The sequence below is a fragment of the Leuciscus leuciscus genome, assembly GCF_965113295.1.
Source record: "Leuciscus leuciscus genome assembly, chromosome: 20".
In the NCBI taxonomy this organism is placed as follows: Eukaryota; Metazoa; Chordata; class Actinopteri; order Cypriniformes; family Leuciscidae; genus Leuciscus; species Leuciscus leuciscus.
The window spans coordinates 30,945,863-30,972,779 of NC_138744.1; the positions used below are offsets into that span (position 1 = coordinate 30,945,863).

General features: G+C 37.7%; 1 protein-coding gene across 1 annotated transcript in view; it reads left to right on the plus strand.

Annotated features, from left to right (window-relative positions):
* bckdhb (branched chain keto acid dehydrogenase E1 subunit beta) overlaps positions 1–26,917 on the plus strand; it is a 76,303-nt gene that overhangs the window by 19,862 nt on the left and 29,524 nt on the right. Inside the window, exons 7-8 of the mRNA XM_082150433.1 lie at positions 819–916; positions 1,337–1,447. Of these exons, the coding sequence (XP_082006559.1) occupies positions 819–916; positions 1,337–1,447 (209 nt within the window). The remainder of the gene's footprint in view (positions 1–818; positions 917–1,336; positions 1,448–26,917) is intronic.

Consider the following 26,917-nt stretch of genomic DNA (forward strand, 5'->3'; position numbering starts at 1 on the left):
TCATGCAAACGTTTTTTTCCCCCTTGTCCTTCAAGATATGTTCTCAGACTTTATTCCACCAATATATATAGACATTTTATTCCACCAGTTTCCTCTGCAGTTTATAGATTTAATCTCAACCGTATAAAGTCAACCGTATTACATTTGATATGCAAATTTCTCTAAACGATCAAAACTTTGCTGAAAAACCTGTCGCACACAATCTACTTCATGCCTTCTGTCGTCTGATTGATCGTTTATACTTTAGCAAATAAAAAGCACTTTAGTATAATTGTAAAAACGTCCACCTTCAGCTCATCTTTTTGCTCTGAAATCTTTACTAATTTAATTAAAAAAAGGAAACATAAGAATAACTATTATAATGTTAGTAAAATTTCAAAATGAACACTTACTGGACTAAAGTAACTTAGGTTTACTTGGTTATCCATACATCATCAAGATCTTATTGATTTACATTACAAGCTATCAGAATTTCATTTTTTTTTCTTTTTTGCCATATAAATATCAGCATCTGTTCCACATTTCATGTTTTTGCTCAGTTTGGGCCTCTGAATAAAACTGATGTTTTTCTCCTCTAGTATGATCTCAATATTCGCACTGTATCCTACTATATGAGCCATTAAAGCCTGATGTATCAAAGATGATACTAAACCATACATGCAATTTTGTTTTTTCTTCTCCCGATTTTTATTATCCTTTTTTCTTTTTTATATTTTGTCTAAAAGTTCAATATATTATTTCCATATGTCAGGCTTTACAGGGTGAAAGTGTGACTGTTCTTTCAGTGGTGATGTGTAATCTGTGATTGTGTTCTCCAGTGGAGCAGGTTCCCACAGAAGCCTATCACATCCCTCTCTCCCAGGCCGAGGTCCTGCAGGAGGGCAGCGATCTCACGCTGGTAGCCTGGGGAACACAGGTACGTTTGTAAGAACTTATCAGATACATCAACTACACCATCAGATCATGATTTTAAAAGCTCTCTGGGTGTCCTGAAGCTCAGCTCAGACACTCCACAGGCTGAATGACTGATGTTCCTCATGACGAAGCGCATAGAAAACCTCTACATTGCGGTTGGTCGGTGTGTTATTAGTCCCGCCCCTCCTCCACTGTGATTGGACGGTTGGGTAAAAAGTGACAGTGATGAGCGATGCGTTTTACCCAAAGTTGAACATTCTTCAACTCTCAGCGACCTTTAAAAAAACGCAGAATGCTCAGCGCCTCGTTACGCTCAATTGAAAACAATTAAAAAAATACACCAGCCGCGTGAAAATACGCTTTGGTGGACACATGGCCTTAGCGTAAACTGCGAAGTTAACCTTTGACCTTTGGGTTACAGGTACATGTGATGAGGGAAGTGGCTGCCATGGCACAGGAAAAGCTGGGTGTCTCCTGTGAGCTCATCGACCTTCAGACCATTTTGCCTTGGGACAAAGAGACCGTTTGCAAGGTATGATGTGAACGCACACATTTGAAGAGTTATTTCCTCTTAATGGGATGGTTTACCCCAAATGAAATTTTATTATTTATTTACCATACTCCATTTATGATTTCTACATAATTTACATATTTACATATTCATATTTACCATTTATGACTCTTTCATGAAGCGCTGAAGGAGATATTTTCCGGAAGCTGCTGTTTTCTAAACAATGAAAGTGAAAGGTTACCGTAAAACTTTAAATAATAGCCCTGGCTTTTATTTTCCCAAATCGCCGAACTGCACCGGCTTGTATTTGAGACAGGCGTCTATATAAGACAGGCCTTTAATTTAGTGTTGAGATGAGCATGACAGTAGGAGGTTACCATATCTGTGTTTGTGTTTAACAAATCAGTTAATGTCAGAATTAGCCTACTATATTTCCGTATGTCTAAAGGGGGTCGCACACCAGACGAGAAGCGCAGCGCCACGTCTTTAAAATTCGAACACATTATTCTCTATGAGTGTACATTGTCTCAAATCGTCGTTAATGTACATACTGACTTCACCCTGTGCTGCAATATACATTCAGTTTTACATTCATTTACAGAAATCAGCTGCTTGAATGAAAATTGCTGATGTTATCGGATTTTCAGATGATATCCTCAATTCATTCAGTTAACGGACGCTCTGAGGTAAAGTGAATTCAGACTGCAGACTAAGCAACGATTGTATTTAATTGTACAGTACAATCATAACATAGTACAGACATGATCTTAATTCCATAATATTCTTAAACATAACTATATTGCTGGCCGTAAACTTACAAAGTGATACCGGTGTGCGATACCTCGAGTTGTCATAGACGCGACGCGGCGCTGCGCTTCTCATACGGTGTGCCGACCCCCTTTAGATTATTGGCAGCATAAAAAAACGAAACGATGTGACAGCCATGGGCTGAACAATACAAGTTACCGGTAATATCCATCGAGCCTATGAACTAGTTGCCAGAAACACATCAACAAGAAAGAATGAAGGCTACCCTGTAAAACAACTGCAATCATGTGATACAAAAGGACCCTGTATTCATCACTATCATCAGATGTGCAGGGCTCTCTTGCGTGCGCAATCTGCTCCATAGAACTGGCTAAAACAGACGATCTGATGGGTTTTATAAGATTAAATACAACCCGAAACTAAAAAACAGACCGGGCCTCTATTTGAGACCGCCCTTTATTTATCCAAACCTGTAGCCACACCAGGCGTGTAAAAGAGACAGGCGTCTATTTGGGACTCGGCTATTATTTGAAGTTTTACGGTATTCAGGCTTTTGAACTTTAAAAAGGACAAAGAAGTACCTTAGAAGTATCATTCCTGTTTATACTTGTATATAGGGCAAGACATTCAGCTAATAATGAGTTGTTGTTTTTTCAATTAAATGAATGTACTATATTTTAGTTTGATAATGTTTTTTTTTTATTTAATATTTTGTATTTTTAGGGGATTTTATGCTACTAAATTACAGTTACGATCCATTTGTTGCCTGTTAATCACTTTTTTTGCCTAGACCTGAATTAAATTTCCAACTGGTAAATCTTGAATGCTTTGGGGCACAGGCTTAAGTTTGGTCTCTTTTTAAAAAAGACACTTGGCAGATTATTGACAATTTATTATAAACAATTTTTTAAAGTAAAACAAAAAAAAAGGTTCAAGTTTAAGTTTTTTTAATATGAAAAATGCATTATATTAGCTTTACATTTTCTATGAAATATATATATTTTCAAAACATGTTTTACACTAAAACTGAGAAAATCAAAGCCAGAAATCTAAACGAGTTGTGTTCCAAATTTGAGAAAAATGACTTGACACTTAAAAATGACTTAACACTGAACAACAGCACCTACAAACTAGTGTTTAAAATTGAAAGGCCTATCACAAACCTGTAATGTCATGAGTAGGGGTGGGACAAAATATCGATAGTGCGATATATTGTTGTCCTTCTCTGTGCGATACGAGAATTGATATGCTGGTGCCAAATACGGATATTTTAATTTCCCTGAGCGCTTTGTTCACCGAGTGCTTACACAGATACACACAGGAGCGTTTGATCCCTAATATATCCACTGATAGACACCTGCTTTCAAACGCTCACTTGTGTATCTGTGTAAGCGATCCGTGAAGGGAGTCAAAGATGTCTATTTACAGCATGTTTGTCCCATCTATGGTTTAAAAGCCGAAGTGCGTCCAGATTTGAACTTAAACAGGGTTTGGGCATCTATTACTTTACTCACACTGCTGTCCGCCATCCCGTTAAAAACCTCTTTTTCTTAGGCTAGTCACAGACATATATGTTGAGCGTGCGAACACAATGGCCAATCAGAGGGGTTTAAGAATCCGCTCAAAATGCCAGATGGAAATACTGATGTCGTCACATTTTTACAATTTTAAAATTCCCAAGTTGGTATCTTACAACATGTTTCCAGGTTTAAATAAAAGAGGTTGGTAAATTTTGAAATGTACCAGGTTAATAAAACAAGTTGATAAGCAGGTAAATGTGTCCGTTTGCACACTTTTAGCAAAGTTTAAGCTTTATAAAAGGAATATTAATTTACTTAATTTACAAATATTAATTTGAGTATTAATTTACTTAAAATGTTCAATTTAATTTACAGACTGAAAAACTTTTTGTGCTGTTTTCTAACATTTTGGACTTTAATAAAGAGAGAAAACCTGCACTTAACTTTTTCACAGGCATTTTGTTTTCATAGTTAGACAGATATCGTGATGTATCATTATAGGATTGTCTAGCAATATATCAATTATCGCAGAATTGCTGTATCATGTTATTATCGGTACCGTGAATCATGCATCATATCGTATCGTATCATATCGTAGCGTGAGGCACCCTGTGATTCCCACCCCGAGTCATGAGAAAATATCTGTCAAATTAGAGTTGTAATATTGCTTTATGGTGGCGCTTTTCACTGTATGATAATCTCCCAAATAGAACTGATCTGGAAAGTAATTGTTCTGGCAGGAGCAGTGTAATAGAGTAGCATGTCTTATTGAATCTTTGCTGTAGATTGTTTTGGCCGTGTGATCAGGGAGATGTAGATTCTCATGGGTTGTTTGTTGGAAAGCAGGTTCTTAAATAAACATTAAACCCATTAAACTGCCTCCATGAAACTCATTAGTGTGTTTACAGTAAAGCACTACACACTGTTCACCGTTCTGTTCAGAAACCGCATGGGAGAATTTTTTTTTGTACACTTTTTTTTTTAACTTTCCCCTATCAATTTGTACCTTATCTCCTTTATTGGCTCCACATACACATAACAGTGTTTGGATGTTGCACACGGGCATCACATTAGATTCACAATATCGAATCGAGTGTCTGCATGTCTCAGATGCTGCACAATGTTTTCAATCTTCACATTTCTGCTGTACGCAGGTGTATTTCATCACATTAACTGTAGACATGATCTGCTTACAATCAGTCACGCAATAGCTGCTGTTTTATTCTAAACCGTCTAAACTTTGTTTAAAAGTCAATTTTTTTTTCTGTCTTTACAATAAATACCATTTGGTTTGCTAATGTAATGCAGAGACATTCATATGTCAAGCGCTCAGTGCTTTTGGGGCCGCGGTAAATCGTGTGCCATTATTTGGTAGCAGTGTAAAGAGTGACTTTGTAATTGAACAATTTGCAATAAAATGGAACAACTGAAGCAATTGAAGAGCATGGTTTGTTTATGACCCAAGAATTCTATTAACTTCAATAATAATCAATATCAAAGAGAAACAGAGAAACATTTTGAATCCAGATGTGCATCGAGCTTCACTGAGAGAAGCAAACAAGATCTCTGAATGCTCAATGTGTTTGTTGTTGTTGTTGTGGGACCAACAGATGAACACATTGACTATTCTAGTAAATAAAGAGAGGCGTAAAACACTGGCCAATATTTGAAGGTTTATGATCAATGTAAAATGCACTTATAAAAAAGTAAAAAGGCACAAAACAAAGCTTGTTTTGCACCATGTTTGTTCATTTGACTTGGATGTGTATGAGTAATGTCTCTGTGAATAAGATTAAAAAACAGAAAAAAAAAATAATTCTGTACCACTTACATCCTCACACAGTGTTTGTATGTTTACAGAAGAATTGAAATATGGCACATATACAGACCAATGTTATGATATTTTGTCTTTCTGTGTCATTTTGGTGTTTGACAGCCTCAGTCCTCATTCACTGTGATTTTACTGAAATGCTGAATATGCTTAATTCACCTTTAGTGAATTGAGGCAGAGCAAAAAAGAAGCTTTGGAGCAAATTATGACATTTCATTTAAGATACTGTTAAAGGGGTGGTATAATACCCTTTTTACAAGATGTAAAATAAGTCTTTGATGTCCCCAGAGTGTGTATGTGAAGTTTTAGCTCAAAATACCCCACAGATATTTTTATACAGCATATTAAAATTGTCACTTTTTGAGAGTAAGCAAAAACACCTTGTTTTGTGTCTGTCCCTTTAAATGCAAATGAGTTGCTGCTCCCGGCACAGGGGGCGGAGCTTCATGAGCTTGTGTCCTTTTACCTCACACAGACATGCACTGAAAATTTCAAAAACTTTTAGCCTTTTATGTTCAAACCGGAGTCAGACAATGATGGAGAGACTCAAGAAGAAGTGACAACATGTAGAAGCAACAGGACATTTCTGAATGGTTAGTTATTGAATTTGTTGCCGATGTGTAGTTAGTTATCTTCTTGTCATTGATTAGCATATTCTGTCATGATAATCTATAGATCGCATTCCCGGGGGCGTGGTTTATGTAAATTGTAGGGTTTGTGATGTCACTGACCCGGCAGGAATGTTGTGTAGTCTCTACCAGCCGTTTGGTGTAGTCCTTAAAAAGCAATTTCTTTAAAAGAAAATCTCTCCCTTTGCTTTGAATGTTGAGCATTGTAACTTTGCAGATGTTGTTTATGCTCAAACAGAAACATTACACACTAACTAAAGTTAGAAAAGAGAAATCATAATCAACCACCCCTTTACTACATTATATTACTACATAATATTACTACACACAGGGTTTGACATGAACACCCGCCAACCCGGTAAATGTGTGTGTATTACAGCAGTGGAGTGTAACACAGTCATTCCTACTGGCCACTTTGGCGGGTACACACTAACATAGTCATATGACAGTTTTGGTTTAACTACAACAAACATGCAGGAAAATCCTCATTTGAGTGTTCACTACCGTTTATGAGTTTGTGGGTGGTATGAGTTCCATATGCTCATCAAGGCTGCACTTATTTGATCAAAAAATTTCAAAATAAATAAATAAAACAATAAAAATATTGTAAAATGTAATTTATTCCAGTGATGGCAAAGCTGAATTTTCTGCATCATAACTTCAGTCTTCTGTTCCACATGATCCTTCATGTATTTAATCTAATATGCTGATTTGACGCTGAATTTATTATATGATATGATGCTTTATTATTATTTGTATTATTATTATTATTTTATTATTATAAATGTTGAAAACAGTTGTGCTGCTAATTTTTTGGTGGATTCTTTGATGAATAGAAAGTTCAAAAGAACAGAATTTATTTGAAACTGAAATCTTTTGTAAGTTTAATGCATCTTTGCAGAATACAAGTATTAATTTCTTAAAAAAAAAAAAAAGTCTTACTGACCCTAAACCTTTGAACATGACGCAGATACCCATTAACCCCACTAGATGTCCCAAGAAGAGTTTCAGTTTTAACTTTAGGACTCTTCACAAGCTTTAGAAATCACTGGATGATCTCCAGAGCCTTTTGGATTGTGATTTCATTTTTTACTAGACTATGATTAATGATGACTGATGAATACCTGGTGGATAAATCACAGGAAGAAATGCTTGTGCCTTTGTATTGTGATGTTATTTGCACCACAATCTTCACAAATAAATTACATTTACATTTACATTTAGTCATTTAGCAGACGCCTTTATCCAAAGCGACTTACAAATTAGGACAAAAATTCAGCGAGTCATCATAAAGAGGCAAAAACAACAACAACGCAAGAAGTGCTCAAAATACGAAGTTCAGGTATTATTCAGAGTAGCATAAGCCTGATAAGTGATGTTTCAAAGGGAAAGGAATTTTTTTTTATTTTTTTTTATTTTTTTTTAATAAGGTTAAGTGCTCACGGAAGAGATGGGTTTTCAGCTGTCTTTTGAATGTTGTCAGGGATTAGTAAATAAAAACAAAGCAGTGAAATACAGTTATTAATTTTCCTGGATGTAATTACTATTTATTTATTTTGTAATTTAGCATAAATTAAATTCAAAACAACGAATACTGTCCACACTGTCCATTAAACAGCTGCGTGATGTAGCCAATCATATGTGATGTTTAATATAGAGCTGTGTTGAGTCACTTGCGACCAATCAGATTTCATGATGGGCGGGACTAGCCTTTTTATATATATATATATATATACTGTTGCGTTTAGTTTTAACAAAATATTTGATGCAAATATTAAAATATAAATCTTTTTTTTTTTTTTTTTTTATGTGGGTTTAGTTTGTTTTCTTCAAGTAACTGCTGTGCATTGAGAGAAAGTATTGAGTGAGAGAAAGTATTGAGTGTGAGGTTTCTGTCTTGAGAATACATATCTGAGCTTTAATATGATCTTGAAGTGCTTTGCCAGAGAGGAGCTCCATAAATCCTGTCACAATATAATCTGTGTTTTAAAAATGGAAATTGTAGCTTATTTCTTCCATTCCTGAAGCTTTGGTCCTGATTTTCTTCCTGCTCGAGCCCTGGCCTGTACTTTCATTCTTCTTTTCGTTCGGGTCTGAAGTTGTTGTGAATGTAGCGAGCTGAAGTTGAAGCTGTTTCGCAGTCGCTCTTACGGCCTGTGCTGTTTGAAGTTTTACTGACGGCTCACACTAAATGTATGTCGTCTCAGAAACGTCCAGGATCTGTAATTTCTTCTTGCCGAAAGTCTAGACTGCTCATGCTCTCGTACTCGTCATCCTACACTTCCCAAACCTTCTCAACAATGGATTTCTTTTGATTGCAAATGGAGTCATTTTCTAGAGATGACAAACACACACAGACACACAAATACTCACACTCTCTCTCTCTCTCTCACACACACATGCACGCAAAACATGCAGACATATTAAATGGCAGTCTTTTTGTGCTACAGTATAATATTCAGATATTAGTCCATATCATGATTTGATGAAGTGTACTGTCGCAGTTATGCTTTTTGTTTTCAATCTGCTTAATCACCCGTTTCTTTTTCTCCTTTTCACGTCATAATCATTTACCATGGATATTAATTTAATCATCACAGGTGTTCATTATTTAGTCCATCACATTCACATTCACTCCATCTTTGTTTTTGGTTTATGTTTAATAATAGCTGTCATTATTTATACCTTCTTCTTCATCCTTGGACTTAAACCGCCTGATCATCTCTTACCAGAAGCAGATATATCCTCAGCACAGTATTCCAGTGAAACACAACTGGCAGAGTCTGCCTCATACATATTCATCAGTCGTGCCTGCACGTATGAACACGGCTCCTGTCTGTGGTCACTCAAACAAAACGTATCTGGAACATGTTGTTTTCGGTTTCCTGTTACTTTCTCTGGATGATCCGCAGCGCTGCTAATCAACAACTCTGAGGTCTATATATATGCATGTTGCTTGTTGACACAGGGAATCATCTGAAATTGCAGTTAAATTGAAAGCAGTGTTTTTTTTTATTTTTTTTTATTCCCCTCTGGTGTCTGGAACTGGTCAGTAAATGTAATAGACGTTCATTTAAAGGATAAACAAAATGGCCAGTTTGCCCCTGCCAGACCAGCAGCTTAGATGATATAATGTGGAAAGTGTTTTTATCCCTTCCATTCGTTCACATTTATGCGGCCCTGGACAGATTTTGAAAATATCATAAAGTGTGTCCTAGATTGAGCACAAACCATTACAATAGTGAAATTTTGATGAGAGTTTCCTCCTTGGCCATAAAGGAATAGATTCAGCATCACCCTCTTGATGTTACACACCTCCAAAGATTAAAATGAAGATTATTCACACAGCTCTTTTCCATACAATGACAGATCATAGTCCATAAACCACTGCTGTCAAGCTCCAAAAATGGCAAGAAAGCACCATGCCAGTAGTCCATATGACTTGTGCACTATATTCTGTGGCTGTGTTCGAAATCACCCACTATACCCTCATTCACTATTCCCTAAATTTACTCCAGTAATATAGTCCACTTGGAGTGAATTAAAAAGAGTGAGTAAATTGTTTGTGCTTGCTTCATTTTAAACTTAGCAAACTGGCAGCTCTAGTAGTAATGAAAAGATTTATCTTGAACTCTTTCATGTATAAACCTTAAACAATTTAATAATCAATTCAAAAGGAATTTATAATTGTATGATATTACGCTGTATCCACATTGGACCAGCGTTTTGGAAAACGGATGGATTGATAATTCAGCTGCGAGCGCATCTTCTAGTGAGACGCGGGAATTCATTTGGCTCGACCATCACAGTGCATTATGGGTATTCTATAGCCGTTGAGTGTACATCGGTTGTACACTTGTCATTGCGGTGCATTGTGGGATTGAATTAGTGTACTCAATAACGTCCACTACAGATGTCTGTTCCCTCAAATAATGCCCTATTTAAGGGTATGGGGGAAATATCGGGCACAGCCCAAGTCTAATGTAGCCCAAGTCTATACCATCACTGTGTTTGAGGAATAAAGTGAAATTTCAGTTGTTAGGGCCGTGATACACCAAGCCGGCATAAACTGCCTGTTCAATTATTTATTCATTTATAATATGAAATGTTCTTGAAGCAAATCATCGTATTAGAATGATTTTTGAAGGATCATGTGACACCGAAGACTGGAGTAATGATGCTGAAAATTCAGCTTTGATCACAGGAATAAATTATAGTTTACAATATATTCAAATCCAAAATGGTTCTTTAAAATTTTAATACTATTTCTATAAAAAAATGTTTTACTGTATTTTTGATCAAGTAAATGCAGCTTTGGTGAGCAGAAGATAGTTTACAAAACCTTCGTACGAACCCCATACTTTTGAACGGTAGTGCCTTAATAATTTTCATGGATATTTGGCAAACCCTTGACCTTGGAAAGCCAGTAACAGAGCAGATTCACTTTTATGAAAAATGAGAACAAAGGTGTCCTACACTTTGGATGAGGTGACGTATTCTCGTGATGCCAGGTCTCGGGCTTCAGTCTAGGTTCAAGGTATCTTTATTTATTTTAATGGTTCAGATCCATTGGTGATCTTTTGTCCGGACTCCCAGGACGTGACCCAGTCTGTGGTCCATTGTGAATGGAGATTGCACTTTCCTCAATGTGCGAAGGCCAGTGGTCAGCAAACCTTGGAAAAGCCAAGTCCTCATTTCAATGGGAGTCTTGTTTCCATATGGGTTCAGCTCTGTATTTAAAGGATATTTTGATTTGCTCCGCTCTCTGGCCATCTCAGCAGCACAGCTGATGTTCCAAAGCAAACGCACTGCCGCGTCTGGTTAACATGATCAAGATGTGCCCTGAGCCCTGTGGTTCACTGCTCTTGCATTTTCACCTAGTTAAATGCATGTTTAGATGTGCTGTGTGTTTGTGCAGTGTTGCTGAATGTCTCAAGAGGTTACTTTTAACGTGAAGGTTGGACTTCCTGCAGTTCCTCTGGCTCAGCGGTGGTCCTAAACATTGACTGTCCTGATTTTTTTCCCTAAGTTTCAAAGGTTGCTAATCTTAGCTAGGATGCTAAGGTAACATAGGCCGATGTTATGCATATGAACTGAGTGCAGATGAAGAACATTCTGCTACCTGAGGCAACATGATTACTGCCAGTGTGAACACCTTAATTCTCATGCTACAAAGACCATTCTTCCCCAAAAACAAGTCATGCATCACAAAGACCTGTCAAACCTAAATGAAGAGGGATACCATTGTACTATTCTGTACTATTCTGTGCTTTTTAGCACTAAAACTGGTTTCATCAAAGAAACCCAAAAGAAACCCATAAATGGTGTGAATTAAAACTGGAAACTCCAAATCACTTATTTGTGTTGCATTTATGTAAATCACAACCCTATACAAGGCCCGACATTTAATGCTTGACGTTTGTCTGAGATAAGTGGATTTTTTTTATTCGATTGAATAAAACGTCAATAACAACAACAAAAATAACTAACTAGGGTATCACCAAAACGCGAAAACGACTGTTTTCCTGAATACCATCACGATTGAAACTGATCAGATTGTGACTGATTTCATACGATGATAAAATTAAGTCACTTACATTTTAGACGCAGTATTGACTGTTCTTGTTCCGTTTCAACAGCGATCACAGCAGAAACACAGTGCATCTCACAGCAACACTCAGTTGTGTTTTCAATACTGAATGATTCAGCGCTTTGAACGAATTGGTTGAGATTCAATGACCCATTCATAAACAGCTGCCTCATTCTTGAATGAATCAGCCGTTTGAACGGTCTAATTTCATTTTTAAAATGATTATTCTTTTCAAAATGTCATTCAAAAACAATCTCATAACATTATTTAATGCAGTTGTAATTTGTTAGTGTAAATGATTTAATTTGATTGGTAACAGCCAATCAGTGTCTTATTCTAATTTAATTTACTGATCAAATTTAGAATTTAAAAGGAAAGATGAAGCATACATTTGATAAGATTAAGGGTGGAAAAAAACTTTTATAAAGGTAAAAAAAAATGGGTAGGGGTAAATATCACAAATATGCAGATTTAAATATGTCAAAGATGATGGAACACTAAATGGGAATAATGCTTCAGAATTAATTTATATTTACAACACAAAAATAAAAAAAATTCTGGACAAGCTACTTTTTTACTCGGAGTGAATGACCGATTTACTTGTCCCTGAAGCTACTTGAAGTGCATTTAGTGTACATCTTTTACATGTTAAAGGGATAGTTCACCCAAAAATGAAAATTCTGTCATCATTTACTAACCCTCAAGTTGTTTCAAACCTGTATGAATTTCTTTTTTCTGCTGAACACAAAAGAAGATATTTTGAAAAATGTCTGTAACCAAACAGTTGTTGGACCCCAATGACTTCCATAGTAGGAAAAAAAAAATAATACTATGAAGTCAATGGGGTCCATCGACTGTTTGGTTACAGACATTTTTCAAAATATCTTCTTTTGTGTTCAGCAGAAAAAAAGAAATTCACACAGGTTTGAAACAACTTGAGGGTGAGTAAATGATGACAGAATTTTCATTTTTGGGTGAACTATCCCTTTAAGTTGCTTCCCTTGACCTTGGTGACAGTTGAGCCACAGGAACACTTCTGCAGTTTAGTAATTACACAAGGCCATACCACTCCCTGTGAAAATGTTGTCAGAGTGTTTGTGAAATGCACAGCAGATAATAAAACACAATTCCTGCTTCCACCGCTCACATAAACGCTCACATTCAGGAGCGAGGAAGAGACTGAAGTGTTTTTCTGCTTCTTTAGAGGAGGGTCTCTGGAGTGTTTGTGTTGGGTTCTGCTGTGTGGACTACAACTGTTCCCTTTGCTTCAGGGAATGAGTTTCGCAATGGAGGCTACTTGACGAGATAATGCTTTTGGTTTGGGGTCGTACATCATCTGTGCTTACGCTGACCCGAGGCCCGTGGATCTGCAGAGACACCTGATGGACACGCACACAGATGAATAGAGGAGTGACCTGGCTTGTCTTAATGGGATTGTTTGCTCTGTAAAGTGAGACGGCGCGTGCGTGCCACAGAATTCCTGCCTGTATCCCATGTGGAGATTGAGCGCTGTTGGCTGAACCCGTTGAACTCCAAATGAAAGTGCACGTCATTACATGTCTCATTTCACAGCAAACATGGGCTTGACTGTGTTGGTGCAATGACTCCGGTACTCTAAAGATAATGAATCCGCTCGGATACGACATGTTTTTTGACTTTGGATGAGGAATCGTGTGCTTGTGTGCTGGACGTGGTGTGATGATTACTGGAAAAGTGTTGGAGCCGCGAGCCTGACTTGCTTTCATCTGCTGGAGAGAAACTCTCCATGAGTCTGTCAGCCTCATTTGATAAGTGCCACGCTCTCTAATGCAGATCTAATTCAAAGACCTCATGATTTAGATCGGTGTGTTTCTCAAATCCAGATGGAAGTGCTGTATGAATGATTTATTCATTTAGAGCAGCAGTGTATCAAACACCAGTGCTTCTTGACAAATTGAAAGGGTTAGTTCACCAAAAACAATGCCAATTCTTTCATTTAACCATTTTAGTCCAAATTTGTATGACTTTTTACATCCGAACATAAAAGTAATGAAGCAAACTGAATTTTAACACCATAAGTGAAATTGAAATTACACTATTTAATTTAGCCAAAATCCAAAAATAGTTTAATAATCAATATTCAAATAGTTGTATATTTACATTTACATTTATTCATTTAGCTGACGCTTTTATCCAAAGCGACTTACAATTGCTATATATGTCAGAGGTCGCACGCCTCTGGAGCAACTAGGGGTTAAGTGTCTTGCTCAGGGACACATTGGTGTCTCACAGTGGATTCGAACCCGGGTCTCTCACACCAAAGGCATGTGTCTTATCCATTGCGCCACCACCACCCCCCCCATCACCCCCCCATATAAGAATTTCAATTGCAGTTTTTGTATCAACTTATAAAATGAAATGTGATTTTGCAACATAATAATGTAATTTTTATTATCACTCACTTTATTAGTGTTTTTACTCTACTTTTGTCCACTGTTAGGGGGATTTAAGTTTTTTTTTTTTTTTTTTTTTTAAACATCTTCCCAAACCCTGGAAAAGATGGACACTGTTATGCTAAAAAATGACAAAAGCACCATAAAAGCAGTTTATATGATTCATGCGGTAGTGTTCCAAAGCCATACAATGTTTTAATATGGGGAAGAGACCCAAATGTAAGTTTATACTTGCTGAAAATCCTCCTTTCCACCATAGCTCTCAAATCTATGGAAGCCCATTTCTGCCACATAAGAGAAAAAAATCGGTCAAACTTTAATTTATATGATTCATGTGGTAGTTCATGCGGACACAGTTCTGCGTGAACAATCTGCCAAACCACTCCTTTTATTTTCTAAATGAATGACATGAGGGTGAGTAAATGATGACAGAACTTTCATTATTGGGTTAACTAACCCTTAAAGGACATGTCATACCATCATCTGTAAAGCCTACAGGTCCTTAATAGAATGTAGCTTAACTTGGCATTATTCAGTGTTTTTGTATTTCCACTATTAGAACATCTGATCTAGCCAGTCAAGATGGAAAACTGAAGACATTTTCAGCCAAGCCTGCCTTATGCAACCAGAAAGTGGCCCAATATATTTCAGCAGCTTCCAGAGTAATTTAATTGTGCCACTTATCTTGAAATCACTGTGTCTGTTGGATTTATGATGGACTAGTGAACAGGTTAATGGGTCTTTGATCCCATCAGCCACTGGAACAGATTTTAGTGGACTGCTGAATTAGTCCATTTCAGTCCCACTTCACAGTGCTGCTGGGTCGGGCTCTGCAGTTATCTAATACTCTGCAGACCTTGATCTTTCAAGAAGAGTTCATTGAGCTAGAAAAACATACTGTAATGTTCAGAACTTAAAACATTCTGCTCAGTCTAAATAGAGCATTTACTGAAACCGAGCTGCAGGAACGACTTTCTGATGCAAGACAAATGGATAAATGATCGTAAGCGTCCATATTTACACGTCCGCAAGACGGTTAGAATCCAGTTTATTTTCAACAACAGGATTAGAGAGAGGGTGGAAAATGCCCATAAATTACAGCAACTGGGAACCTTGACTGACGTTATAAGTGACCTCTTTAACAATTCATCTTGAATGAAATGAAGGAAATTAGTTAATGCAAACTCACTTTCACACAGACTGAGCATTTCACAGAATCTGCAGATGTACATATAGAACTGAAAAGGTTAGTTCACCCCAAAATGAAAATTTTCCCATAATTGGCTCACCCCTCAAGCCATCCTTGGTGTATATGACTTTCTTCTTTCAGCCAAACACAATCGCAGTTAAATAAAAAAAATATCCTGGCTTTTCCAAGCTTTATAATGGGAGTGAAGCCCAAAAAAGTGCATCCATCTATCATAAAAGTAATCCATACGGCTCCAGGGAATTGATAAAGGCCTTCTGAAGCGAAGCGATGCATTTTTGTTCGAAAAATATCCATATATGGCCAGCAGCCATATCATTTCATTTATTTCATAAATGAACCCTGTAGCCCTGTAGCCCAAGACTGGTTACCCACTGAAGCTAAGCAGGGTTGACCCTGGTCAGTAGCTGGATGGGAGACCTCCTGGGAAAACCAGGTTGCTGCTGGAAGAGGTGTTAGTGAGACCAGCAGGGGGTGCTCACCCTGTGGTCTGTGTGGGTCCTAACGACCCGGTAGAGTGATGGGGACACTATACTGTCAAAGAGCACCATCCTTCGGATGAGACGTTAAACTGAGGTCCTGACTCTCTGTGGTCATTGAAAATCCCATGGCACTTCTCGTATAGAGTAGGGGTGTAACCCCAGTGCCCTGGCCACATTCCCTCCAATGGCCCTTGCCAGTCATGGCCTCCTAATAATCCCCATCCATTGATTGTGCTCAGTCACTCTCTCTCCACCTATAGCTGGTGTGTGGTGAGCGCACTGGCACCGTTGTACTGTGGCTGCCGTCGCATCATCCAAGTGGATGCTGTACACTGGTGGTGGTTGAGGAGAGACCCCGACATGATTGTAAAGCGCTTTGGGTGTACAGTAGTACATATGAAAGCGCTATATAAATGCCTAATTCATTCATTCATTCATTCATATTTATAAGTTTATAAACTAGAATCACTGGCTTCTACGCAAGTCTTTTTACGATTACTTTTACTATAAATGTATGCGCTTTTTGGAGCTTCAAAAACTCAGGCTCTATCCACTCTCTTTATAAAGCTTGGAAGAGCAAAGATAACTTTTTTTTATACAGCTCTGATTGTGTTTGGCTGAAAGGAGAAAGTCATACACACCTAGAATGGCTTGAAGGTAAGTAAATTATGGGATAATTATTTTTTTTTAATGAACTAACCTTTTAATGTGTTGATACTATGTTGCCATATTTAAAAATAGGAACCTGTGAGAACAGATGACGATTAGCATTCTCTTATACTCATCACGGCTGCGTTTATTTGATCAAAATTACAGGAAAAACAGTAATATTGTGAAATATGATTATAATTTAAAACAACTGATTTCTATTGTCATTTATTGTAAAATGTAATTTATTCCTGTGATCAAAGCTGAATTTTCAGCATCATTACTCCAGTCTTTAGTGTCACATGATCCTTCAGAAATCATTCTAATATGATGATTTGATGCTCAAGAAACATTTTTATTTATATATCATTATCAATTAATATGAGTATTTATGTATCAAAATGAGCGTTCTATGTAAAACAAACCAGTGATCTTTCCGTTTCTAGTGTCCTGATCAAACAGTTTGGCTACAGGAAAACTAAAACAGTCATACATCTTGAACGGGAAGTGGTGCAACGCTGTGCTTCACAAGGCTAAAGACTGTTTGATGACAACCACAGTACTAGAATATTGTTGGCAGGTTGCATTTTAAGTCTCTGGAAACAACTATGGTGGTGATGGCAGAGGAAGAAACGCTGGTGGCTTGGTTTGCATCTTGCATTATTTATGACCGACTCTTACACGTATAATTACATTATTAGCAGACATCACTTTGGTTTGGAGCCTTTGGATGTTCTGAGACTTGATGGTTCACGCATATTGGTCAGGAGGTGGTGTCGTAACTCTGTCATGTGTGGCCATTGTTTCAGAGCTTTATTTGTGGAAAGGCATTGGAAAATTACTCACGACTGATCAGAATCCAGCGTTTTATGCTTCCCGTTCAGGCTGGACCGTGTCCTAACCCCACACCCATCAGGCCCTGGATCGGCTCTGTTCTCATGTGGCCCACAGACCTTTCTGTCTGTTTTTCAAGGTTTTGTCTGGGATTCAAAGGACAGGGTTAGCGTAGCATAATGCTGCATAATGAGTGCTCTGATTAACATGCTGTATGAGTACATGTGACAGCAGTCCTGCTGGGGTCCATATTAAAGAGGACCTATTATGCAAAATTCACTTTTAACATGGTGTTTGAACTTAAATGTGTGTGTACACAACCACTCTATAATGGTAAAAATCCACCCACTCCTTTTTTGAATCCCCATTAATCATAAGCAGAGTCTCAGAATAAGTCGTTTGCGGTTTCTATGCAATGTGATGTCACAAATGCATGGCATGCGGGGCGCCCATGACTGCTGACAGACTCCGCCCTTTTAGCAAAGACTCCGCCCTCAGTGAGCTGTACACAGTCCACCATGTTTATCTCCTCGCCACAGCATTTAACAGCAGCATTCAAGTAAGAAATGTATTCTTATTAAAGCTACTAAAGTTATTCAGTCAAGAGCAGTGAGTGATTTTGTTTTTCTTGTTGTTTGATTCATATTAACAGCATATATAGCACCTTTTACGCTGCTTTCACTTTAAAACGCAGATCTTATATACACATGCGATTTTTCTTTCCTTGCGGTTTACGTTCACAGACATAAAAGACTGTGTTTATGTGAACTTTGTGTGTTTTTGACATAACCGTATGTGTATTTGACAGTTTAAGTGCAATAAGACGTAAAAGAGAACTTGGTTTAATACTCACGGGACGCGCCGTCTGACATCCAGCTCTCTGTTCTTGTGCTTCGGGTGTGTGCGCTCTAGAGATGCGCGGGTGGGCTATTATTTCATCCGCAACCGCATCACAAAACTCATCCGTCCGCCATCCATCCACACCAATGTTTTTTGACCAATTTTCAAAGCCGCTGATCGTTTTAAGGTCTATGGGCGATGCAAGGCACTGCTGACGCAAGGCTAGAAAGCTCTTGCCTGTTCTAGAAAGGATACTGATCCACTGCAGAAAAGATATTTAAAGGTTAAAGTCCCTACTAGTATAGCCTATTGGCTATGTTGTATCCCCAGAATATCAGCAGTGAACTCCATCTCCGATCGGCGCACAGGGACAAAAATAAATAAATAGCCTAAATAAAACGGACATCGGCAAAGCAAACCTGACCTTACCTGACTAGGCTACTGTACAATTTTATCATTGTAATAAAAAACGGAATTTGGCACATAATTTCATGATGCTGCGATTTAGCCTACTACTAATTAATGCCTATTGCACTTAATTTTTTTGCAAAAAGAAAGAAAGCTCGAATAAAATAAGTCATTCACATTATAGGCTAATTAACTCACTGTCATGTCAGGGTGACGACTAGGACGAGCCTGTTCTGAAGACTCACGTTAATTTTGAGTGGAAGAGAGCGCGTCTTTTTCAGGCAGACAGTGCAATTCATTTTATACCAGCAGGCCTAACAATCATTTGATTGGTTCAACCGCCACCCGCCCGTATTTAATTAAAATATCATTTTTTGTCACGTCATCCGCCCGATCCACGGTTTATCCGCGGAGTCCGCGGCCGTAATCGCCAACCGCACATCTCTAGTGTGCTCAGAAAACCATATATCAGAAGTTTAAACTGATATGGCTTTAAAACGCATGCAAATAAACTTTTATGATGATGAAGAACTGCAATGTCACGTGAGCGTGACCACGATAGAGATGATTGCCAAAACTAAAACATCTATTCGTTTTGATTGAGTATCCGAGGCATGAACTGTACAGATTCCGCCCTCTTCTGGAAAGTGGGGCAGGGAGCAGCAGCTAATTTGCATTTAAAGATACAGTACATGTACGAAAACTTAAAGGGACATTGTGTAGGAATTTCTCCCATCTAGTGGTGATAATGTATTTTGCATTCAAAAAAATAGTGCTCTTCAGTGCCTCGCTTTTTCAAATGCGTGTTGCATCTACGGTAGCCGTTATGTACCAAAAAGCTATGACAGGATGTTCTAATAGCACTTCGAGTTTTCCTTTGGGTGAACAGGTTTGTTATTTCAAACAAACTGCAACTTGACACAACGAATAAACGAATGTTACAATGTTACAGTATGAATTATTGACTCTGAAAAACATGAACTATGGTAATTAGTAGTGATGCCTTCTTTATTTGTTATATTTTTGTATATTATATCAGGGGCACGGGAAGAGGTTATAGGTTGGGGGTGCTGAGTTTTTTTTTTGTGGGGTGGGGGGGGCATCGTCACCAGTTTTGAATAAGAAACAATATCAAGACTATAAAACTCGTCAAAACTCCGCGAATCACACAAGCGTAGCCTATCAGTGAGAACACTTGTTCAAACAACGCACACACTCAAACCGGACTTCACATCACATTTTTGGACTTTATTGATTCTGCTTTTATTCATAATGCAATGGACCGGTCAACGGAAGATAAATTAATCCTTAAGTTTAAAGAAAAGGGTTATTGGGCTGTTTACAGTGTCATATAGCCTACAATAAAAGAGGCTGCACAGCCACAGGAAATAGAAATGAACACAAAAAAAACTGCCTAGTGCTAACCTTACACACGCTGGCAGTGGACTTGCGCTCATAGCTCTGGGTTTTTTTTTTTTTTTTAGCAGCTGCGGACAAATTCTTTCGACGCACACACAATATTACGTAACACTCTGTGCGCGTATGTTTTAAAAACATAATCTAACAAATAAATTCACACTTTTTAAATAGCCCACTTAAAGTGTTAATTACAAATAAATGACAATGCTAAAAATGAATAAATGTTAATGAACAAACATATGCGTTGTATTTACAATTCTGTGAAAACGGGGAGTGCTGCACCCCACTTCCCGCGGCCCTGTATTATATAATAAAGTACACAACCAAGCAATGTAATTAAGAACGTAACATTGACTTGCCTGTCGAGAAGAAAGCAGGCAACAGCGTCTCTTTTGAAAGCTTTCTCCTAGTACATTAGCTCTGTCCACCTGGAAAAAGCTATCCCGACATTAACCCTTTTTCAAATATTTTTATCTCCGTTCACGTTTCCTTTTACGGTCTATTTTGGACTTTTCGACGACGAGGACTCCTTATCCTGTGACTCAGCATATGTATGGACTCCTCCATTATAAATAACCGTACAGTGCAGCCTTTTAAACTTGCCGGGGCAGTGACAAGCGCCTCTCACTGCTCTGCTCCTCCGCTTCTGCTGGTTTCAGTCACGTGATGCTGGCTCTGAACGAAAACGCGTTGTGGAAACACGTTGGCCTAGTACTTTTTGTCCCTCTCTGCTATTATAGTTTTTCAAGATGGCGGAACTACATGGAAGCCTTCGTGGACCTACCCGTCCAGTGTATATAAAGATAATAAATTCTTCGTTTACGAGGATAAGTCAGATAATTAGCAGAGGTATTTGTACACCATTGAGGACATATTTATGAATAAAAATATTCATTTTAGATAATAAAATACCTAAAAAGTTACACATTGTCCCTTTAATGTTTTTCCTTCCACCCAAACATTGTCATTTACAACATGAAATAATAAATGATATGTGGGGTATTTTGAGCTGAAACTTCAGACACATTCTGGGGAACTTGAGACTTAGATTACATCTTGTAAAAAAGGGCATAAGGGGCCTTTAATGACCTACAAATACTTTTTTTTTTTTTTTTTTTGCTTTTTTTTTGCTTTTTTTGTGCAGATTTGTTTCGAATGGCTTTCCCATGCTCATTAAAAGTGCTTGGATTTCGGATGCATAGATTCAAGGAAAGTCCTTGAAAATAGGCTTTGGTCCTTGAAAGTGTTTGAATGTTAATCTGAAAACCTAGAAACTGTATTTCCTCTAACTATATTTTATAGGCCTTAATATACTCCATTTATTCTGGAATGTGATTTTAATAGATTTCACCACACAAGACCGTGAACTTTAAGTGTCTCATCTGGATTTGATTTTTATAAGTAAATGAACTGCAAAGAGGATCTTTACTTCTTCTTGACTATTTTTCTCGTGAGTTAATTTGAGTTCCATACAGAGACATTTCCGTAACTCTTGGCTGTTTTCCTGACGTGTCATGAGCTTCCGCAGGGAGATTGCTGTGGGATTTACTATGGTTGGTTATGTGTTCCTCTAGTTGTCTTTGCAGTCACCACCCTCCTTTATTTATGAGGTACTCCTCCTCCCTCTTTTTCTTCTCCTTTTTAATCACACTCCATTTACAGCTTTCACCAGATCTGCTCTTCTGTTCACTCCTGCAAAGTTTGCATTCCTCGACTCGGCACTCCTGAGATTTCTAGAATTCCTAGAAATAGTCTTTGTGTCATTGCTTGGATGAGAGCTGGAGAAATCCACACAGGCTCATAAAAAGCAAAAGAGGGAAAAGTGGCTTTTTATTCACTCAAGCTTTTCCCTCTCTTTTTTTTAGTGTCTCTGACCAATGACTTAGGCCCTGTTTACACCTGGTATTAAGATGCGTTTTAGTCAATCGAATCACAAGTAGACGAGGGAGACGCATACACTTTGTGTTTTAATCCGTCTCTTTTGTCCACTTTCAACCACTTCTTCTGTCCTGATATCTTCGAGAGAAGGGTTTATGGGCGGGTAAATCTTTAGCGCTAAAAGACAAAATAAGCTTGTGCAATTTACATATGAATGTGCACAGATTGTGGGAAAACATACGGAGAGCATCAGCTTTTGTTTCTGCTCTGACAGCCTCAAGATCCGCCTCAAGATCAGCCTAAAGGCCCGTACACACTGGGACGAATATCGGCGCGCGTTATTCGCCAGCGTTTTTCAACGCGTTTTTTGTGTTCACACCCAAGCGATTTTCGCTGACGATGAGCTGAGTGAACATGCAAATTCATTCCCTGACATTAGATGGCGCTTAATGTAAAACAGAAATACAATACCACTCCATAACAGTCTATACTCTGCAATACCACTCCATAACAGTCTATACTCTGCAATACCACTCCATAACAGTTCTCTTTTAACAAGATTTTTGTAGTTGCTGTCGCGTTTGTCATATGGTTCTTTATTCTGACACCAACAGCTCTACATTCATCTTGCCTTGCATCTTCCTCGTCATTTCTTCCCGGCAGTGTCTGTCTATGGGCAGTGTAGACGCTACTTGGCGTATATCTTCTTCGCTGTTACGTATGTGTGCTCGACAAGACCGTTTTGTGTTTGAGCGCCCCCAAGTTGTGTTTTGCTGTAACTTCAGAAGCTCCAGACACGTGAGCAAAAGCGGCAATCTCATTGGTCGGATAGTTTTTGACGCGGCGCATAAATTTTTTTTATTTTTTATTACGCTTTTACGCGTGGCGTTTTTCGCGTCGGTGTGCACACTCACATTGGCGCCCTTTGTTTAGTCACGAGGCGTTAAACGTCGGCGAATATCGCGCGCGAAATTCATCCTGGTGTGTACGGGCCTTAACGCTGTGAGTCTGTGTTAGAAATCAGGAATGGTGAGAGAATATTGTGCTTGGTATGTTTTTCCTCTTCAGACCAAACTTGGGTCTTCAGCCGACAAAGTTTAAATCCCGTCTGGCTAGAGCTCTTCCCATAATGTTTATGCATTAGATCAGTAGGCGGAGAGTAGACGGTCTTTTGTGGCTGTTTGAACACATTCGAACACTTGAGCGTTTACACTACGAAAGCAATCTGGTCTAATGTGTTTTCGACTGCCTCTGGAAGTAGTTGAAAGTGGACAAGCTCAAAACATTTTAGACCCCATTTACACCTGTATTTAGTGTCATCTACTTGTGATCCGATCGTCCGAAACGCATCTTATACCAGGTGTAAACGGGGCCTTACTTCGGATGAGACGTTAAACCGAGGTCCTGACTCTCTGTGGTCATTAAAAATCCCAGGATGTCCTTCGAAAAAGAGTAGGGGTGTAACCCCGGCATCCTGGCCAAATTTGCCCCTTGGCCTCTGTCTATCATGGCCTCCTAATCATCCTCATATACTGATTGGCTTCATCACTGTCTCCTCTCCACCAGTAAGCTGGTGTGTGGTGGGCGTTCTGGCGCAATATGGCTGCCGTCGCATCATCCAAGTGGATGCTGCACATTGGTGGTGGTTGAGGAGATTCCTCCCTTCTATGTAAAGCGCTTTGAGGTCTCAGAAAAAGCGCTATATAAATGTAACAAATTAATTACTTATTTACCATGTAGCGGATGTAGTGACGGCTCAGTTTATAGTAGTCTGGAATCACAACTATTGTGTTTTCTTCTATAACAAACTTGTGCTCATTTTAGGTTCTCTTTGTGTAGGTGGTGGTGGGTTGTAGTGTTTCAAACGGAACATGAAATTAAAATTGATCTTGCACAATCTCTGAACCAATAGCCAACTAGTTTAGACTTTTTTTAAAAAAAAAATTTTTATTCAAAAATCACATTAAGCTTCATCAATTCCTGATGGATAAAATCAAGTCCCACAATGTTTTTTTCATTGTTAAATTATCAAGTTCACTCAAATGCATCACATAATGGAAGTAAAATAGGATGCATGTGTTGACTTAAAGGGATAGTTCAGCCAAAAATGAATCATTCATTCATTTCAAACTTGTATGACACAAAAGTATATTTTTCTCTCTACATTAATAGTCTGTGGGATCGAATATTGTTTGGACCCCAAAGCTCTTCAAAATATCTTGCACAGAATGGTGGATATTGATTGCACAGCAGGACTTTCATAGAGAAATGAGCTGCTCCTCGTCCACTGGCAGCATTATGTAATTGAGTGGAGGTTTTGGTTCTCCTGAGTGAACTGAAGTTAGTTATGGTTAGTGGAGTGAGGCCTGGGTTGGCTCGGCTCTGGTGTAATCATGTGGCTCTCTGATTTGAAGTCCAGGTCACGCAGGCTCCAGAGCTAAAAGTGTCCCACAGGGCCACTCTCAAAGCCTTTAAGAGATGTTTTGGTGCTCCAATAAAAGTATGTTTTACAGTTTGAAACTGAGAATGACTGGTGTCTCCAGTTTCACACCAGCAGATTAACTTGTGTTAATAACGTGCAGAATCACAGCAAATGAAGAACCTTCCACACAGAGACACTGAGCTGATGGCGTTCAGTGAGGCACTCACAAAAGGAAACTGTTAATAAAACCTTTACTCACCCTGATGTCATTTTTATGTGAAAAAAACATTACTTCCTTCCTTCCGTGAAACTAAAAGGATACTCTTTTTCCATAGATTTAAATGTAGAAGGTGGTTTATAATGTCAAACTCTCCAAAACGGACACACACAAAAGTACTCTCACACTGTATTCAAAGTCCTCTGAAATGCAAGTATTGGTTGTTGTTCTTGTACAATTGGATATTTCTTTGCTAGCTGTGTTCTATTGAAAAATTTGCATGGAATTATTGGCTGTAATGCTTTTCTAATCTTGCTAAAAAAAATAAAAAAAAATAATTAAAGCATAAAATAACACTATTTCAACATTTACTTTTCCAATTCAGCCCTGTGCAAAGCATGATGGGAAGTGTAAGTCCTGTTTGCTTGGGTTACTTAATTCAAACGTTATTATGTGGGGAGTTTTTCTCTCAATAATGTAATTTTGACCTGGTGCAACTGATAGTCATGTGGTTTATTTTCTTAAAAATGTGGTATTTTATTTTCCTGCAATGACTTGTTCCAGTCCCAATATGTGTGTATAAACTTAAATTTACCAAATAAATATAGGAATAAATAAATTTAGATATTTTTAACCTATTTATTGAAATGCTTTGCGCATTCTCCTTGAATCGGTTTGTTTGCCCTAGTACTTATGGATTCCCTACTCTTCAGCACTGTAAAGGTGTGTATAGTGTGTGTGTGTGTGTGTGTGTGTGTGATCTTTCTGTTGCCCTTGGGTGGTGGCCTGTTTTGAGGGATAAAGGCAGGTCACGTCAGGCCTGCCTGAGTTGGCTGAATCGGGTTTAATTGGGCTTTATGGGTTGTTTGGAGCTATTTCAGTCTGAGGTCTCCCCTGGCGTCCAGGCTTCATGTTGGCTGAAGGCCTGTCGCTCTGATATGCGTGTGCATGAATTACTCTCCGGCCTCCGGTTTCCCATGCGTGCTAATAGCGCTCTAACTCGTTAAAACACAGATTAAGAATTCAGGCTGCGCCTGAAGCCAATTTGTCATGGAGATCACATGGTGTTTGTGAGTTATGTCCATGTGGTGGCCTCTGATTAAAGGTTCACAAACCATTTACAAAAAAAAACAAAAAAAAACACTCCACAGTAGTGGCACATCCATATTGTGCTCAGGTTGTGTAAATGTTCTCTTCCTGTAGTGTCTTAATAGACTACATATTTAGTTAGTCAGAATTGTGAAAGTTGTGCTATTTTTATCCTGCTTTCGCCATATATAGAACAAGTGCAGCTGAGGACTAAGAGGCAGGACTAATCAAGTAGTTGCCTACTTTTTATAACAAATGAAACCCAAAAATGGTACGTTTGTGTTGCGGATCAAATTGAACATGCAATTTGGCAAAAATTGACACCATGAAAAACACTATAAAGATTCATGGAAATACAGAAAACCTCTATTGTAGCTTGTCAGAGATGGGAAAAATTTGTTTATTTAAAAAGTTTATTTACACATAATATATGTGTGTGCACTGTGTATAATTATTTTTGTATATATAAATACACACACATGCATGTATATATTTAAGAAATATTTGCATATGTATGTGTGTGTGTGTGTATATATATATATATATATATATATGAAGAGTTCAGATGCAAAAGCCTCTAAATGCCATCTGAAATTTTCTTATAGAATGATAATTTTTATCAAGCTTGTATATTTAAATTCAATAATTTCCCTTAAATGGCAATGAAGATTACCTATTAATTGTATTATAAGTGAAATTACTGAACTTAAATACACAAGCTTGATAAAAATGATCATTATATAAGAAAATTTCAGATGGCATTTAGAGGCTTTTGCATCTGAACTCTTCATATATATATATATATATATATATATATATATATATATATATATACATATACATATACATATACATATACATATACATGATTTATATTATATATAACAATTTTTTCTTAAATATATACATACATGCATGTGTGTGTATTTATATATACAAAAATAATTATACACAATGCGCACACATATAGTATATGAACACATACTTTTGTTTTGGATGCGATTTAATCTTTGCCCAGCACTAGAAAAAATATAAAATGTAATAATTCCCATTTATTTCTGTTGGGTTATTTCTAATGTGTTATGTGGTCAGTTTGTTCAAAATTAGCTGCATTCACAAAATAAACAAAATGTTCCTTTGATTCAGAAGACGAGTCTTCAATTTAACAAGTTCTTAATTCATTTAATATTTTAATGTTTGACAAGCTGCAATAACGTTTTTTTTATTTTTTTTTATTGATTTTTAATTTTGATTTATTTTGGCAAATTACATGGAAA